Source organism: Archocentrus centrarchus, chromosome 16 (assembly GCF_007364275.1).
Source record: "Archocentrus centrarchus isolate MPI-CPG fArcCen1 chromosome 16, fArcCen1, whole genome shotgun sequence".
In the NCBI taxonomy this organism is placed as follows: domain Eukaryota; kingdom Metazoa; phylum Chordata; class Actinopteri; order Cichliformes; family Cichlidae; genus Archocentrus; species Archocentrus centrarchus.
In genome coordinates, this window is record NC_044361.1 from 22,745,361 (window position 1) to 22,763,851 (window position 18,491).

At 42.5% G+C, this 18,491-nt stretch overlaps 2 protein-coding genes across 4 annotated transcripts; one reads left to right on the forward strand and one right to left on the reverse strand.

The window, feature by feature from the left end:
• The first annotated feature begins 307 nt into the window (after positions 1–307).
• Positions 308–4,600, forward strand: glipr2l (GLI pathogenesis-related 2, like). Of its 2 annotated transcripts, none has more exons than XM_030750012.1 (5): positions 308–674; positions 1,268–1,376; positions 2,389–2,492; positions 2,872–2,949; positions 3,604–4,600. In XM_030750012.1, exons 1-5 carry the CDS (start codon positions 662–664, stop codon positions 3,768–3,770), a joined length of 471 nt encoding a protein of 156 aa, XP_030605872.1. In that variant the 5' UTR covers positions 308–661; the 3' UTR covers positions 3,771–4,600. The 2 variants fall into 2 exon arrangements, with proteins under 2 accessions (XP_030605872.1, XP_030605873.1); XM_030750013.1 differs by having other exon boundaries at positions 322–462.
• Positions 4,601–6,266: 1,666 nt separating this feature from the next.
• nacad (NAC alpha domain containing) lies at positions 6,267–18,491 on the reverse strand. 2 transcript variants are annotated; one of them, XM_030749537.1, is made up of 11 exons: positions 18,202–18,490; positions 15,064–15,350; positions 13,419–14,949; positions 9,411–12,473; positions 9,025–9,267; positions 8,390–8,481; positions 7,639–7,707; positions 7,377–7,523; positions 7,151–7,285; positions 6,921–7,043; positions 6,267–6,413 (listed from the first exon to the last, which is right to left on the reverse strand). In XM_030749537.1, the coding sequence occupies exons 1-11, from the start codon at positions 18,284–18,286 to the stop codon at positions 6,399–6,401; spliced, it is 5,790 nt and encodes a 1,929-aa protein (XP_030605397.1). In that variant the 5' UTR covers positions 18,287–18,490; the 3' UTR covers positions 6,267–6,398. The 2 variants fall into 2 exon arrangements, with proteins under 2 accessions (XP_030605397.1, XP_030605396.1); XM_030749536.1 differs by having other exon boundaries at positions 9,411–14,949; positions 18,202–18,491.

Genomic DNA, 18,491 nt, shown 5'->3' on the forward strand with positions numbered 1-18,491 from the left:
CTATATTTCAACTGCAGTTCCAGCTCCTGCTCTAAATCCAGGATGGGATTTGAGGAATTACTCATTTTCATTTCAGTGCATCGGGGATAACGACAGAATGTACTGTTCCAGGAGGAATTCAAAAAAACTGAAAGAGTGAAACTGAAACATGTTTGTTTTAGATTAATTTTTCATCTTTAGCATGTGTATTGTGAGAAAAGAAACACAGGAGTCCTAGGAGCAACATTCTCCTGAATGATCTCAGAGCCATATATGGGTATGTGTCTCACAGAGATGATGTCACCAGTGACTGCAGGGGCTCCCCTGCATGGGTGTGTTTCTCTAGAAAGAAAGAAAGAAAGAAAGAAGTAGGTCGTGCAGATAGTAGTGTGTGGCCAGAAGAGGGACAAATGAAGAAAAGGAAGAGTTGAGCAATAATTGCCACGTTCTGATAGAGCTAAAGGGGAAGACTGCATATTTTGTGTGAGTTGAAGGTAGAATGAAACAGGAAAAACCCCGAAATAAATGCATCAGCAGCTCTTTCAGAGTATCAGCATTAGACAGCACTTAAGGGAGAGCAAGTAGCAGTGAGGGAGTGGAGACTACAAACAGGACAGAGGAGAGGCTGCTTTTGGTTTTAAGCTTGTTACTGATCTTACTGAAGGCTTTCTGTGTCAGCAACATGGGAAAATCAGGTAAGTGATTTTACAGCCTAAGGGGTTTGATGTTGATTACTGGCTGAACTTTGCCCCCATGTAAATGTAAAAAAGTTAGTATGCTTGCCTGTATTTGTGGACATTGCTCTTTTATAATTAGAACAGCACACATACAGAACTCTAAATCAAATTTCTGTCCCATGTCGTTTTCTGTTATTTATTTCACGTCCTCTTTAATGGCACTAAATTGTTTGGTAGGATTAATGGTGCTGCAGCATGCTCTCTCTCTCAGCATTGTCAGCCCTGTTGTTTCTATGGGACTGTTTGAATGTGCCTATTGTGTGAGTACTCAAGAGACTGTGGGATTTATGAAAAGCCCAGTGAGTGATAGGCACCAGGCGAGGGGCTGGGGGGGGGGGGGGGGGGGGGGGGGGTGTTTGTGTGACGTTTTCTACTTCATCACCTGTCACCAAGTTGGTACTCGCTGTCTGAGGTCACTCGGGCTGTAGGTTTCAGCTTGAGTTTGTATTCTGCAGCCCTCCCCGAGTCTTCATGTTGCATCACTATGTCTGTTTTGTCAGATGCTGTCAAATGCTGACTACGTTTTCCTGTCTCTCCTGTTTGTCCCCCAGCCTCGAAGCAGTTTGCCGAGGAGGTGCTGCGGTGCCATAACGAGTACAGGATGAAGCATCAGGCTCCTCCACTAAAGTTGAGCAGCAAGTTGAGCAAAGAGGCTGCCCGGTGGGTTATTGCACACACACAGATCAAATTAGAAACCTAATTAGCGAGGACTGCGCATACTAGTCACTGTCAAACTGCTCTGGATAACAGTGACAGTTCCAGCGTAGCCTGTCAGATATAATAACCACAAATTATAAAATGAGTGTTTGGTGTTTGGTTTGTTTTCGTTGTGATTATAGGTTTTGTTGACAATTTGTTGTCACTAATTGCAGCTGCATTAACATTTTATTCAAATGAAGTTTGAATGAAACTTCATTTCCACCAGGCTCTTAGAGAAGCTACTTAAGAGAATAAAATCTGTCAAGTATGTAAAACTGCTCAGTGCTGTCAGGATGGACTGAGGCAACTAGTCATAACTTAGTCCATTTGCTTGAGCATGTGAGACGGCTCAAACTAACAACAACGTGGAGCTTAAAAACATCTTCAAATGTGTGATCCCTGATATAAACATGTAGAGTGACACTGAAGCCACGCTGGATGCTGGATCCACGCCATGTTGTGAGAATCACTCAGGCCACCATCAGTCACCTATGTGAACAGATAAGGACTATTCTAACATGTGAAACCTTGTGGCTGCAGAAAGGAGCTTAGAAATGATTATAAATTAGTATATCCTGGACACCATTCCCAAATGATATCACTATCAAAATAATAGGACAGCAGTTACTCCTTTATGATTGTAGTGAGAGAACTTTATGACTTTACAACATCAAATTAGCCTATAACAGTAAGAGGAAACTCAGAGCAAATATTTTCCGTATCTGTGTGACAGATTTAAGGTTGTTGCGCTGTTATTTGTTGAAGTGGAGGACAGGATGTTGCAGCAACCATTTAAAATCTGAAACCTCTTGAAATTCTGATGAAAGTTGGACTTTTGATGTGTGTGTGTGCTCTAATGCAAATGTTGCATCATTCAGAGTATAAATGAATCCAGTGCAGAACAAAGCTTATAGTGATGATTCAACACCATTCAGGCAGTATAATGTGCAATTTTCTGCGTGTTTCTCCACAGTTATGCTGAAAGTTTGGCCAGCACACGAATCCTAAAACACAGCGTGGAGTCCAGTAGAGGGAGCTGTGGTGAAAACCTGGCTTGGGCCTCGTATGACCAGACAGGTATTTTCTGTGCATATGTACTAAAAATGACTTTAATGAGACTGTGAGTTTGTCAGATGCTCTGTAGATGTAGTTTTCTTTAAGAATGTGACAGGAAATTCTAATAAGACCGTGAAGCCTAAAGTAGATCCTCTGTGGTGACTGCCAGACCCTGCAAGTGAACAGCTGGGATATATTTCCCTTCCACTTTAGATGCTATGACTCACTGCAAAAATATGTCAACACGGGCCCGTTTATTTCACAAGATACACTCACACAGTGAAGCACACTGTGACAAAAAGTGCAGCACTGTAAACACAAGCCTGGGGGGGGGGGGGGGGGGGGGGGGGGGGCAGACTTGATTTTCCTTTAAGTTCAAGTCGGTTGTTTGCATGTGCAGGTAAGGATGTGGCAGACCGTTGGTATGATGAAGTGAAACAGTACAACTTCAACCGTCCCGGTTTCTCCTCTGGCACCGGTGAGATTAATACAAATCTATCTCTAACTGTCTTCTCTCATCCTTTTTTTTCCCTTCTTATTTCAGTTCATCTGTTGTTTACTCTGTTTCTTTGTCATTTTCTGTTTACTCGATGTCAGTTTCTCCCTCTCAGTGTCACATTTATTCAGGCATGGAGAAGGTTGTTGTTATTCTTGTGCTGATGTCACACCTCAGACAATATGTGACTGTCTGACTGTGACCAGTCAAGGGGAAACTAAGGGGAAATTACAATCCTATCCATCACTTCTAAGCCTGAATGCCATATTCACTTTGCCCTAATTCCTCCAGATGGTTTCCCATAGCCTTAAACACCAGTGTGCATGAGCTGGTGTAACTTAATCGCACATGAAGCAGATCACTAATAGGTCATCACAGTGATTCACACTGAGTCATATGAAGTTCCCTAAAGAAAGGGCTAAAGTGTAGAAGGCAAGAGGAGAGGTTTAGAACTGATGAATGAGAGAGGAATTAAGATTCCTGTGGCTGCAAATATTTGGATAAACTGAAAACTGTGTGCACTCAGCTTCAACTGTGCCCTACAGTAAAAGTATGTTTCTCTCTCTTATTCTGTTCCAGTTTTCTTGCCTTCTAATTTCTTTCTGTTCATCATTTCTCCTTTCATACATCACCTAGGCCATTTCACAGCAATGGTTTGGAAGAGCAGCAAAGAGCTGGGTGTCGGTAAGGCCATTGCATCAGATGGTTCTTCCTTTGTGGTGGCCAGATACAGCCCAGCAGGGAACATCACCAACCAGGGACACTTTGAGAATAATGTCCTCCCAGCTAAAACCAGCTCCTAAAGAGGTATTGATCTCTTGACTTGACCCAGGCCAGAATACATTTACTCAGTTTTCCAGGAGAGAGGTTGTCTGCCTGAACAGCTGTGGAGAACACTGAGGTGACAGCCACTTCTCGCCTGGCTACAGAGCTGTACTACAATTTTGGATGGATTTTTGATGACACAACGCACTCAGGCTTTAAGTCCTATGTTTATGTTTCGTAGGGATCTGTGTGTTCATAATGAAAGATTTACTGCTGTTTGATGTTTGCTAACAATACATTTCCACTGACCATGGGGATTGTATAATTTTTTTTAATAGTTTTTATTACCTGTCTCATTATTTCCCCCATTATTGCCATTTTAATATGATCACAGCATACAGTACTGTCCTTCACATCTGTTTTTGTGTATGAGTGGGAGTTAATTCAGTCATACTCACAGGCGATACTCATTAATATGTGGTCATTGATGATGATTCACCCGGCTTAGTATGCAGGCTTTTAACTAAGCACCCAGTAAGTGTCAAATCGAGGTAGATTTTCCATTTGTTGGGCAAATGTCAGAAAGCTATCATCCACACTGGCAAGTAGATATTTGTACCAAAATGTGATGCAATAAAACACTGTGCTGAAATCTGTACTGCATTTTAGTGACACGTATACACAGAATTAGTATACACATTATTTTCCCATGTTTTTCGTTTTTTTAGTTGTATTTAAGCTTTAATTGATTAACCATTGATCATCATCCTGTTTTTTCCTCTACTTGTCAAAACAGACCCAGAAATTCCACATCTATGCTTTGTATTCTAACCACTTTTGTACAATAAAGTTGATTATCAGAAATTAATTTGGCATCTCTCCATGATTTGTTTTTCTTCTTTTTTTTTTGTTACAATATTACATGTGGGGGTGAATTTTCATTTTATGATACATCCACTTATAGCTGCCTTCCGAAACATTAAAACAATTATTTGTACTGGTATGTTTAGAGTACAGCCTGTGGGCAATTCCATTTCAAAAGGTCATTACCGGAGAATATATATTTTGCCAAGCTTATGTCATACAGGTTTTTTTGTTTTGTTTTGTTTTGGGGTTTTTTTGTTTCTCACACAGGTATGTCTATAGGTTTGGGACAAGGACACAGCTGTTGCAGTTTTGCTTTAATACATGACCACAGTGGATTTAAAATGAGTCAGTATGTGACAGAAGTGCAGAGTTTCAGCTTTAATTCAAGGGGTTTTGGAAAAAATTGCATTAACTGTTTAGGAATTGGAAACATTTTTATACAGTCTCCCATTTTCAGAGCCTCAAATTAATTGGACAAACAAACATGATTTTAAATTTAAGGATTGTTTTTAACACTTGATGAAAATCCTTTGCACTCAGTGACTGCCTGAAGTCTGGAACCCACAGATGTTACCAAATGCTGTGTTTCCTCCCTTGCGATGCTCTACCAAGCCTTTACTGCAGCCACCTTCAGCTGCTGTTTGTTTGTGGGTCTTTGGGCATTCAATTTTGTATTTAATAATTGAAAAGCATGCTCCTTTGAGTTGAGATCAGGCAACTGATTTGCTCAATGAAAAATATTCTATTTCTTTGCTTCTTGGGTTGCGTTTGCAGCATGCTTTGAGTTATTATTCATTTGTACTGTGAAGTGCTGTCCAATCAGTTTTGCAGGATCTGACTGAATCTGAGCAGAGAGTATATCCCTGTGACCAATGACCCTGCTCCATTTGTTCTTGACTGTAACCAGACGCCATCCTGATTTCCACTCAGGATGGCGTCTCTTGATTGTCGACACTGACAAACATTCTCCTACCTCCTTGAGCATGTTATTGACTTTGTTGCTGTGAAGTTGTTTTTCTTAACCATGGAAATAATTCTGTGATCATCCACTTTATTTGTCTTCTGTGATCTGTGATTGGTGCTGCTGAGCTGGCCAGTGCATGCTTTCTTTTTTATAAGATAACAGATTGTTGATTTAGTCACCTGTAAATCAACAAGGTTTATTGTGGCTTTTCAGCTTAATGATGTCATGTAATAAAATAATGAGAGATCAGGCCTTACCCAGCAAGTGCCTCTCAGTCAATTGTTCAAATTATTTTTGAGCCTTTGAAAAATGGGGGATTATTAATTAAAATGGCTGTAAATCCTGGCTGTAAACAGTTAATGCTAAATCTTTCGTTAAACCCTTTGAATTATAAGTCTGCACAATCATAGATTGATTGTTTATTTAAAATCCACTGTGGTGGTGTGAGTTTGCTCATGCAGTTATAAACATGTCTAGCGTGGGATTGTATATCCTGGCTTTCCCATCAAATACCCAATCAGAAATTCCTTTGCCTCTAAAATATATTTTCACATATGAGTAAGAAATAGTCTTTGTTCCTGATTTTACGCTGTTCAACTTCTCCGCTCTCCTGATGGTGAAAATGGGTTGAGGGGGAAAACATTAAATGTAGGATGTTTGACTGATCTTTGCAGTATAATCAATCTCAGGGTTCAGTCAGAGCCCACACTGGAACAGACTTTATTTAGCACATATTGGGGATGCAACATATAGTAGCAGCGATATAGAAGAATCAGTGGTGTTTAGGCTTTATAGGCTGGAATAAAGGAGTCAGGTGTTAAATTGTCCTCACCGCTCACATGGTCAGCTCCTATGAAAAAACAGGGAAGAAAAATGAATGTGAGAAAGAGAAAACAGTATTTAAAAATGCATAGAAGTCATGGAAAACTGGAATTCAAGATAAAATGTAACAACAAACATAGTATCTTCGCTTCTGCTGAATAAAAACATGAGCCACTGTAAGACATATCTCATATACTCATATGTGAGGCAGCCTTTTCCATTGATCTTTATGATGTTTTATCCTGCATCAAGAAAAAACATCTGCGTCACTTGAACAGCTTCGGTGCTTATTGTGGTGCTTGCTGCCATCTAGTGGATATGAAACTGTACTAATGACCTACAGAACTGTGGAGGTTACTCAGTTACTGGGGAGAAATTCTTCCTGTCATTTGTCCTCTGCTCTTTCATCTCACCCCCCCACCCCAACCCCTCCCTGCTCACTGGCTATGACTCATTATTTTGTTCACCATCTGCCCTCCCTCTACACTTTCAGTCTTCCTCTCCCTTTCCCGCCTTCCCCCTCCTCCTTTCTCACCATGATAGCATTCACAATGTCATTCTTGTTGTGTTTCAGCGCACGGACGGCTTTGGCTCGTGACACATTGGCCTGAGCCATCACCAGCTCAATGTCTCTCTGCTCAAGGCCTCCCTCATCCACCTGATGTATAGGAAGAAAGAAAGAGGCAAGGATAGAGAGAGATTTTAGAAAATATGTATTAACTGTTGGTGCAATAGGCATTCAGAAACGGTTCAGACACAAAGTACCTCTTCTTCTTCTTCTTCACTCTCCTCCTTGATGGTGAGGCTGGGGGGGACAGGTGGGGCTAAGGGAGAAGAGGTCACAGGCACCTTGAATTTCTCTGCAGCTGCTTTGTGAGCCTGCTGAGATAGGTCCTCAATCTGAGGAGGTAAAAGTATAAGAAAGGAGAAAGAAATTAAGGGAAAACGAACATGTGAAACTTGAGTAATCAAAAAGACAAGAAGTACTCACCTTTGCCTCTCCAAATACAATATAAATGTCTGATACAGGGCTTTTAAATACATCTGGTCTGCTGATGACAAACAAGATACTCTTGGACTTCCTAATAGTGATTCTGGTCACACCGTGGACTGGCTTCAAACCCAGCTTAGACATGGCCTAAATGCACGATGGAGAGAGTGAGAATCAGGGATTCAAATGAAAAAAATCATCACTTTTTATATTACATTTGACCACTTTATAAATATATGTAGTAGTCTGCCAGTAGTCTAACCTTGCGAGCCTTCTTCTCACTGCGACTCTGTTTTGGTCTGTTTAACCCTTCATCTGCAGAGGAGATAGACTGAAAAAAAAAATAAATAAAAATCAATTATTTTTATGAAATAAACCATTGTGTTTATGCAAATCTTGATAACAGACTTATTTGTTCATTGTGCTAATTTTATGATGGTTTTTTGGTTTTCCTTTGTTTACACAAAATTAAAGTATAGCTTAAGGTATGAAAAGCAGCTACCAGTACTTCCATTATCCACTGGCTAGATCACAAAGGACCAACATCTAATAAATGTCAGAGTTTATTAACTGAAATGGTAACGCTGAATAACATGACTGGCCAGGAGCAGGTACCTCATCATATCAAGATCTCTGTATAAAGTGTTATTCAGACTCAGTGCACGAGCACACAGTTCTTCTGGCTGTGAAATCACAAGTTTGAACAAACAAATTATTTTCATGAATATAACTTGACTGTCATGCCAAACTGCAGCATGTTCTTGGAAAGTAGACAGTTTTTCCCCCCTTCACACTACAGCCAAGTGCTCACTCAAAGGGAATTGTTCAGTTTCTCTCTGTAATATGATAGGAATTCTGTTAACTCTGTTAGTTTGTTAAGTCTTCTGATGTGAATTATGTTGTATGTAAATTTTATAAATAAAACTGAAATGATGCATTTAGTAACTTTTTTTTCTCTCAGTAGTCGAAAAGATGGTCACCTTTAAAAACCACATGCATGTAAACAAGCTCACCTGTGGCTCTGATGGTCTCAGTGGGTCTGGCTCTTCCAGCTCAGGAACTGAACCCTCACTCTCAGACTCATTACAGGAAGCCAGTACTGAACCTACCCAAAGACATATTCAAAGCATTTATATAAAGTAAGAAAAACCATGGTAAAAATAATTAGTTTATCTATCTAATGATTAGTAGAATAATTATGTACTAATTCTGAATAATGTTGATCCTATGACTTCAAAAAGTGCATCTAATCAGTACCAGGTACTTTAATTAGCTTATGTTGAATAAAATAATTATATAAAAATACTATCTGTACGTAACACAAAGTAGCAGTGTGCTCAACTCCAGTCTGGACAAACATGAAAACAAACAGAATACTGGCACACATTAGTAAGTGTACTTTCCTAATAAGAATAGAATCGAAAACTATTCATCCATAATTTAAGTAGTGATCAGTTTAAGATATCCGGCATATCAGTGAACATATAAATGTAAGATAGAGAAAGGTTAATCATGTTGCATAGCCTAAAAGAGAAACTAAAAGAGAATGAAAGAAAATGAAAGAGAAAGAGAAGGGTGGGTTGTATAACAGATAGCTAAAAAAATTGGGGGGATTTCTCTGCCCCAGAGGAGGTATCAAAGCACTTACAATTGCTCTGGAATGATAGGTCAGTCTCTTCAGAAATGTTGTGGCTATGTTTGATAGGGCAGCTGGGCTGTCTGTCCATTAGTTGGTGGGTAGAGAAGGGCTGGATTTCCCGTTGATTGGCTGGATCTTTCTGCAGTGATCGATTTCTGCTTCCTTGAACATCTCTGGGCTGAGATTTTTTACCTTGTCGGGGCAGTCCTCCATCGCCCTCGCTGTCTGTTTCTTCTTCAGCCAAACTAGGACCTTACAGAGCAAACATTGATTATAACATTTTTTTCCCATGATAACAGTGTTAGGAAGCTCATGTTTGACTTTCTTTTAACAAACTCTCTAATCCAACAGATCAGGGGGGATATTCGGGTTGAAGTAAACATGTCTTTACTCACCTTTGCGCCTGTCTTGTGGGCTCCATGTGTGACCTTGACTGACTTGTTTGTGAGACTGTATGTTGACATTAGCCTGAGACTGTGAATATGACTGGGACTGGGGATGGGAACTAGAGTCCAGAGCACAGACTGTATCTAGATTCCCCAACTTGGGTGAAGACGACTCCTGGGTAGACTGAAACAGACTTAATGGTGTGGCAGTGGAGAATGAGGACGAAGAGACACTTGTGGCAGATATGGCTGATGTATCGAGGACATCGGTGATCTCTTGGAGGTTAGTGGTAGGAAGGAATTGGGAATCAGGGGTGTTCTGTGTTGTAGGGGAGGTTGAGAAATGGACAGGGGTGGTGCGGCACGTGAACAGTGAAGATTGTTGTTGCTGGGCCGAGAGGACAGGCTGAGATTCCTGCACCGGTGTCGAAAGATCATGTTCCGGCTCTGTTGAGGCACAAGGTAGAGAGCAGGAGGAAGAGGAAGAGGAAACTGGAGATGCTGAGTAGCAAAGTGGGTTTAGAGAGTATGGTACGGTATTTTGGATAACATCTATGTTGTTATCATTAATGTCCACTGTGACTCCTCTCTGATTATCAGGTCGCAGTCTGTTATTAAGCACTTCCTGTTGCAAATCTTGATTCATCGCCACAACAATATTTAGGTTGTCTGTTGTGTGCGTTGTGTGCGTGGTAGAACTACAGAGTCCATGGTTGGAACCTGTGACATCAGGACTTGGACTGTTTTCTACCTGGAGCTGTGAACCAGGTTCAACCCCATCTGTCCCAGGTGTCTTCTGTTGACAATCCAGTGATGAAAACTTGCTGCTCACATTACGTCCTGTCTTCAGTTTTGATGTTTCTGCAGTCCCCTTTGACCATACCTCTGGTGTGGTATTTAAAGGAACAGCAGATTTCTCTGGATCAACAGATTTGGGGCTGGAGTCACCATGACTGTCTGCCAGGGGTGTCCTCTGTTTGTTCTGTTTTCCTCTCCTCCCTTTCTTTGCATCAAATGATGTATCAGTGCAATGTCCCTCCTTGGGGCCATCACAAGCAAAGTGCTCTGAGTCGTTTTGTGCAGAATGGGATTTTCTTTCCTCTTTCTTCTTCTTATCTTTTCTTTCATCTTTCTCTTTTGCTTTCTCTTCCACTTTTTCTTCCTCCTTGTCTTCCCCTGAGTTATAAACAACATGCTGTTGTTCTCTAAAGGCATCTTTAGTCTTTGGTTCATCGACAATTTTGTCCATCCGAGGACTGCCATCACGCTTTCTTTGGCTTTCTGTCTGAGTCTCCGTTATCTCTATTTCTGGCAAAAAACCAGCATCAACCTTGTCTTCACAAGCTTTACTTGGTCTGCAATCATCAGATTTACATTTAGGAGTGAATGACCCAAAGAATCCCTGTACCAAAGAAAATGACGTATCACTCTCTGGAGTGATTGTCTGACACTCTGGACCAGTTTGACTTTTGGTTTTAGTTGGTAAATCAAAATCTTTGTTCACTGCAGTTGCATCTGAGTGAGTTTCATCTAATGGCACTGATATGCTGGAGATACCTGTCTCAGAGAATGGTGTCTGTGCCATGTCTGATGTCTGGTTTATCAAGCTATCTGTTGATTCTCTGTCTTCATCAGGAATCGTGTCTGAAACCTGAGGTGGCATTTCTTCAAGTGGGATATTAGAGACAGATTCTCTAACACTTACACTCACACTCTGGTGTCTGACTTCCTCTGACAGAGCATTCAGACTTCCATGTGCAGAGCCAAAGGCAGACTCACTGTTATTGTTACAATTCTTCCAAGTGTTTTGTATTTGTGTTTCTGTGTTATCGCCGTCATTGTGTGGATTTAGATTACTGATATCATCCTCCAGGAAGCTGGAGTTCCCATCTTCTCCTCCTCCTGCTACCGAAATCTCCTCAGTGGACTTACAGCGTGCCAAGTTGGACTCAGAAACTCCCTCTCCAACCAGTTCTTCGGTATCTGTTTGGCGCTTCTCTCCATGCAAACTGTTGTTATCTTCTTCATCTAGGATAGACCCCAGAACGTTGTCATAATTTTTGCACTCTTCACTGCTCATATTAGAAACCATAGCCGTCTGCCTGCTTTGGCCTTCTGTGTCACACATGAGCAGGCTCTCCGCCTCTAACTCATACCTCTTCCCCAGAGACAAGGATAAAGATTCTCCTGCTTCCCAGGCACCAAACTCAGTCTCCGGTCCTAATCCAAGACCAAACCCCATTCCCACCCTGGTGTCACACCATGCTCCAGCTATAGAACCCATCTCTCTGCTTGTGTCTGTTTCTGAATTTTCCCTTTTGGGGGAGATGGCAAGAGGTGAGTGTGGGGAACCAGCAGCTCCCAGCACCCCCTCATCAGTACTAAGGGTGTTTTCCCTTAGGTTCTCCTGGGAAGAGTCACCAGGGCAGTGTTCAGGTGTTACAGCCAGATTGTCAGCTACTTCTGAGATGACTTCTGGAGAGGCAGAAACAGGGATATTACTGGGGTTGGGACTGGGGTCTTTAGGGCAAGATAGAAGAGGAACACCTTTATTCAAGTCATTAGTAGCAGTGACATTGTTCAGAGAGGGACCAGAATCACTGATTCTACACTCCACACTCACAGACTCTGCTGAAGCATTCCCATTCTTCTGGTCAAGGTCAACATCAGACTCACTGTGAGTACTGGACCTGCACATGGCCTCTGCCCCCACAGGCACATCATATTTACTGCAGAAAGACTTTGACAGTACACGTCTACTTGCTCCTACAGTCCTTTGGCTTTCAGAGTGATAATGACGAGGCTTGATGAGCAATTTGAAAGAATCTCTTTCTGGTTCATTTATGGGCTCAGGTGCTGAGTTATCACTGTGCAGTTTCAAAGAGTCTCCTTCTGGTTCTATTCCCACTGTTGCACTATTACTGTCCAATTTGAAATCAGCACCTTTCACCTGGTGATCTTCTTCTGGAAGGACTGAAATGTTCTGATCTGTTGTTTCCTGCACAGAAGTAGCAGAAGGAGTAAACATGTGGGACTCAGATGCAGAAGAAGGTGAAGCATGATTGGCATCAGGAGTGGTGGAAGGGTTAAAAAGAGGACTGGGGTTAGCCCCCTCGAGAGGGTTGGAAGAAAGAGTGTTATACTTCATCTCAATCCCACTCCCACCCTTGTTCGGGTCATGGGAGGTGTCTAGTAGACAAGAATTTGCTTCTGCAGGACAGGATAGTTTCTGGTGATCCAGTGGCTTGTCTGTGCTCACTTGCTCAGGCGGAGGTTTTGTCTGATCTGCTCCACTGGTAGATTCTAGTTCAGGGTCTGATTGAGGCTCAAGGATTTTACATACATCCACGAGTTTGGGTTCTGTATCGTTTCCTTTGGGGTGGGCTGTGGCTTCAGAAAGACACGTGGTTTTGCAGCGATCCACGAGTTCATCCATGCTCTGCTGTGAGAGCAAAGGCTCATTGTGAAATGTGTCAGTGACAGACGCCTGTTCAGGTTCTGATTGCGCTTCACCAGGATCAGGTCCATCTGCTGATGTGGGTTCTAATGATTGTGCATGCCTCTCAGTGCTGTATAGACGTTCATCTTCTTCACCGTTATAGGAGGCGGAATCTGATGACTCGTCTGTATCGTCTTGGAAACAAAAAGACTCATCCAAGCCCTCATTAAGAGAAGTTTCTGAAAGTGAATGAAGGAAAGATGCTGAGCTATCCTCATCTGTAGGATCCTCCACTGCTCTGCTATGGCACTCATCCTCATCATCTTCTTCTTCTTCATCATCTTCTTCTTCCTCCTCTTCATCTTCTTCTACCACTTTCACTTCTACCTTAGCTTCCTCACCTGCCTCTTTGCGGTCATCACTGTCATCGTCTTTATTATTTTCCTCATATTCATCACAGCTGGCAGCGCCATTAGCATTACCATCAAAATCATCATCATAATCATAATCATCATCCTCTTCATCTTCATCGTCATCTTCTACATCTGCCTCCTCTTCTCCTGCTGCATACGCATCAACATTCTTTTCTTCATTTCTGTCATTAACTTCTATTTCATTCTCTTCCTCAGTGGGGAAGAGGGTGATTTCCATTGAATCGGCCTTAAAGATAAGGCTGGTGTGAAGGGGAAAGGAGATGAGAGAGGCCGGGATCATCCTCTCCTCCTCTGGTATATCATCAGCACAGGCTGCCTGGGATAAGATGAAAGAACTGGGGCCAAGCCTGTCAAAGGCTCCAGGAAAGAAGGAATCCAGAGAGAGGATAGGCGAGTCAGGGCTAAGGCTTGACGAGGCCATGGTCATGTTCTCTGTGTCAGGAGTCAACGCGGTGGAAGGAGGTTCTTGGTGGCCATCCATCTGTCCATAATGTTCCTCTGATACACATGCCTCAAGTTGCAGTCTCAGTCCTGACTGCATAGATCTAGAAGGCTCAGCTCTCCCTCTACTGTCCTCATCTAGAGGGCAGAGTGAACTTTCATAACCTCCCCCATCCTCCTGGGAGTCACTGCTGCTGCTGCTCCTTAGAGGGGATGTGTCCTCAGTCACCCAGCAAGGGCGACAGCTTTCTCTGGAAACACTGAGCTCTTCCCCTTTTACAGTTTCTTCCTCCTCAAGGATGACCGTGTCTGTTATACTTGTTGGGGAATTCATAACAAAATCCCCCTGATGGTACAGGCAGAAGTCCCCTGCCCTTTCCTCCTCACGTTCTGGACCTATTCTTCCCTTTTCCTCCCCAACTTCATCTCCAATCTCAGACAAGGAGCCCACAAAGCAAGCAGGGGCCTCCTGTGTTTCTTCTGTGAGGAGAAGATTTGGAGATGTGGAGGGGGAGGTGGAGGATGTGTAAGAGGAGGTCCAGCTGCCTCCCTCTGCTGTGATGTAAGAGCCAGAAGGAGATGTGAGAGGGGAACAGAGGTCCTCACTGTCAGAGGGAGAACTAGGGGACAGAGGACAAACAGGGGAGCCAGGATATGAATGATGTTTCAGGTGTGAAGCACGAGAAGCCATTTTAATTGGGGTTGAAGGGGCGGTATAGTAAAGGTCAGGGTCAAGAGATGAGGGCACACCCACTCGTAGTGGGTCAACAGCACAAGCTGGTTCAGAAAAGGACAGAGCAACTGGACAGGCAAGCTCAGAAAAAGAGTGGGAAGGCACTTCATCTTGAGAGAGGGTTTGACACTCTTCCTTTTTCTCCATCAAGTTGTTATCTGTGGTGAGTGACTCTGGGGAGGTAGAAGGAGAGGGCAGGGGGTTGTGAAAAGGGGTAGGGAGAGTTGTTGAGGGATGGACAAGGTCTTTTTGCTGATCCTCCTGTTTTGGGGATTGCTTTTCCTCTTTTCTGGTTTCCAGCTGAGTCTGTTTTGCCTGTGCCTGAGGATCTGAAAAGCTTTGAATATCTGGTAAAGGTATAGCCTGATCACTTGGGTTAGCAAAGGGATTCCTTTTCTTGATCTCTGTTGTTTTGAGCAGTGTTTCTTCACCCATTACCACCCTTGTATCAATGGTCTGTGGCTCCTGATAGTCACTCTCCACCTCAGAACCAGTTAGGACCTGGGAATAAAACATTGTACATACACAAACAAATGTTCATATTGGTATACTACTAAAATACATCTGGTAACATAAGTCCTGCAATATGACCAAGTGCACATACAACACATGTACCTTGATTCTCTCCATCTTAACTGGGACATGGCGGCCACATGGTCCATGACCACCTAATTTTCCAGACAGTCTGGGTATGGTGTTGTTGCGATGGTCAGAGCCTTCAGGCTGAGGTCTTGGAGTACCAGAAGAACTAGGGGACACATGAAATAGTCGTGGTCCAAATGGAGAAGTGCATGCTGGGAGCAGCTTTTGTGGCGTACTGGGAGAAGGACTAGAACCACTGTCACTTGGGGATGAACCACTGTCACTTGGTGTGGAGTCAGTAGATGGGTGTCTGGTCATGTCTGAAGAAGAGAAATAAAAATAAAACAACTTTATAAATAAAGGGAGGGAGCAAAACCCAAATTTTTAGGGGAAAATATTAATGCATTTGAACTCTCATTGTATAATATTGGACTTCAGGTTTCTGTGACTGAACTTCACTTTTCTTAGCCCACACACTATTTCAGAAAGAGCTAAAAAAATAAAAAAATTGTCACCAAAATGCCAGTCTATAAATAAATACCCCTCAGCTCTTGTCACTCTGACACAGTAAATGGCTTTGAAGAGAAAAAAAAAGCATTACAAGGACTGAAAACAAGACTGTTTTTATTTATTTATTTTTAATGTATTATTTTTTTTTAATGCTTGTGGTGATTCTCCAAAAGGCTGGTCTCTAGAGATGAAAGTAAAAAAAAACAATGCTTCTCCACTTATATAACAATCTTTAACTCTGCAAGTCTCTTTTTCTCTTCTTAAGTCTTTCTTTCCAAGTAAACCTTCCCAATTGCACAATTAGCCAGAGGCAAAATGAGTGGTTATTGTATTAAAGCATTCTCTTGTCCTTCTAGACCTTGCTATCATCTTGTGTCGTCACCTGTCATCGGGAATGGAGAAATCATTGAGATGAAATGGCAGGATGAAGGAAGGAAATGGTGTCAAGGGGGAGTGGGGGAAAGCTTGGGTGTGAGTAAGAAAGGAAAAGTAAGGAGTGAGAAGATAAAACAACAAATTCCATTTGTCATAGATTTCAGTTCCATTTGACACTTTTAATCAATTATTCAATCTTCTTTGAGTACTATAATATATTTTACATGTCCCAATGTAAGAAGATGCGCTCCAAGCTCTTTTCTCTTTCTCGCACACACTGAGAACAGAACCCTTATTTAAGTGGGTCATTTGCAGGGTGACCTCAATCCACATGCTGATTGGTCATTATAACACACAAGTGGCTCATCTCAGTGCCAGCCACACACTGACACATACACGTGTTTTGTTCTTCCAGGAGCCCAGATATCACATTCACTCTCTGTTATGTAGCTCATTCTTTGCACCACTCCCTCATATTACCTCTTAGCCTTTTCCTATCTGATCCTCGCTTTAGTTCAGATTTGTATCTAGCAGGTTGTAGTAGTAACTAAGCACATGCTCTTTGCTTCTCCTCCCTCACTGCTGTCCTGCCCTCCCTGGGGAGGTGGTGGATGCAAGCATGAGCATTTAGCAGCTCCAATATTAAGCTGAAGGTGTGTTTTTTGTGCGTGCTGAGTCACGCCACGCAAACTAAAACCTGCCACCAGGTCAGAGAGATGCACAATACATAACACACAAAAGGCAACTCCTCTGCTACAGTGCAGCCTAGTCTCAGTAAAACACAAAATGAGAATCTGATTCTGATCGTTTCCTCTTGCAGGAGCTTCGTTGACCATGGGCATTATGATAAAGGTATATCTGAGTCATATACCTAAAACATATCTAGAAATGCTGTTAAAGGATCTATCGTTACAGGCACACTCATAGGAAGTACGTAAGGCTGGTAGGCTGCTAAATAAGCCACTGACATAATATGTCTGCCCAGCCTTGAAGTCCAGTCTCAGGGAATGCAGTTAAACTGAGCAGCCAGCTTGCAGTATGAGGAGCAGGCCGCAGCTGAGCAGACTAAAGCTGCGTCACAGTGGATGCAGCGCTGGATTGCAACCCCCAAGAGGAAGAGGAGTCTCTATTCCAGCTACATAAAAAAGCTGAAAACTCATCCAATCCCTATCTATCTATCTATCTATCTATCTATCTATCTATCTATCTATCTATCTATCTATCTATCTATCTATCTATCTATCTATCTATCTATCTATCTATCTATCTATCTATCTATCTATCTATCTATCTATCTATCTATCTATCTATCTATCTATCTATCTATCTATCTATCTATCTATCTATTGTTGTAACCTGAGCATGCATCATACCTATATTTTGACAAAATCAAAGGCATTTAAGATTCTAATAAAGTTAAATGTACTAACTTTCACTATAGCTGCTTCCTCATCTTATATTACAGCTGCAATGTAAGCAATAAACAACAAACCTCTTGGCAACAATAACAAAAGCTCTTGTACTTGTGAGGTTGTGTGTTTGTGCTCTGCCATGCTGCTGTGTCATGTTCCTGTTGAAGCTGGGGGTAAGGAGGAGCTACTCCACACTGCTCTGCACTTACAGCTCACATAAAACTGATGGAGAGATGGGGATGCGGATGTGGCATAAAGATGGGGTAGTGGGAGGAGTGATGGGGGTAAGGAGGCCAGATTTAGGGTGGGGGATGAGAGGACTATGCATCTAATGAGGAGTGAAGTTGGGTGCTTGGAGGAGGGGGGCAGTTACACAATGGCTTCAGAAATCACTCGGTCCATACAAAATTGTGGCACATTTGGATTCTGTGATGTGGAGTAAAAAGAGATGAGCTGAGAGTTGATGTCTAGGGGTGGAATCTCTTGGGAAGCTGCTAATAGCTGGAAGCAGGAAGGGGAGGCAACGTGCAGTTTAGTGAGGAATCAAACATGCAGCTGAATCACAGCTTACTCAGCCTGCACATGTCAACAGACAGATAGAAATCACTCAGCTCTAAATTGAGATCTCCCAGGTACTTTTAAGCACTTGGTGCTTGTCAAATAATCCTTTACCTCTCCAGTAGCCCAACAGTCCCTATATATCTGTTAATCTTTTCCTTCCTGCTAATTCTTCCCTCTCTCCTATCCTATCTGTTTAATGCTACTTGCTCTACACAATCTTTAATCTTTCTTCTCGATTATGCTCTGGTTTCTATCTTAATTTGTATCAATGGGCACCCTATGCTTTCTCCATACCCAAGCCCAGTGGTCCTACCTGGTCCAGGGAGCCCTGTTTCCTCAGCTCCCTGCCCTGGATGCTTGTCGGTGGGGACAGATCTGTGAGTGCTATCCCCCGGCATGCTTCTCGCTGGCTCTCGTTGGCTCTGACGCAACAATAAACCATACAGCCGGAACAGACAAGGTGAACAAGGAGAGAGAGTGAGAAAGAAGAAGAAGAAGAAGGGGAGGGGGGATATGAATGCTCAGCGACCCAGCATTCAAATCTTCCCTGCAGCACGTGTCTGCCTCTATGTGTGTGTGTTTGTGTGTGAAAGAGAATGAGGC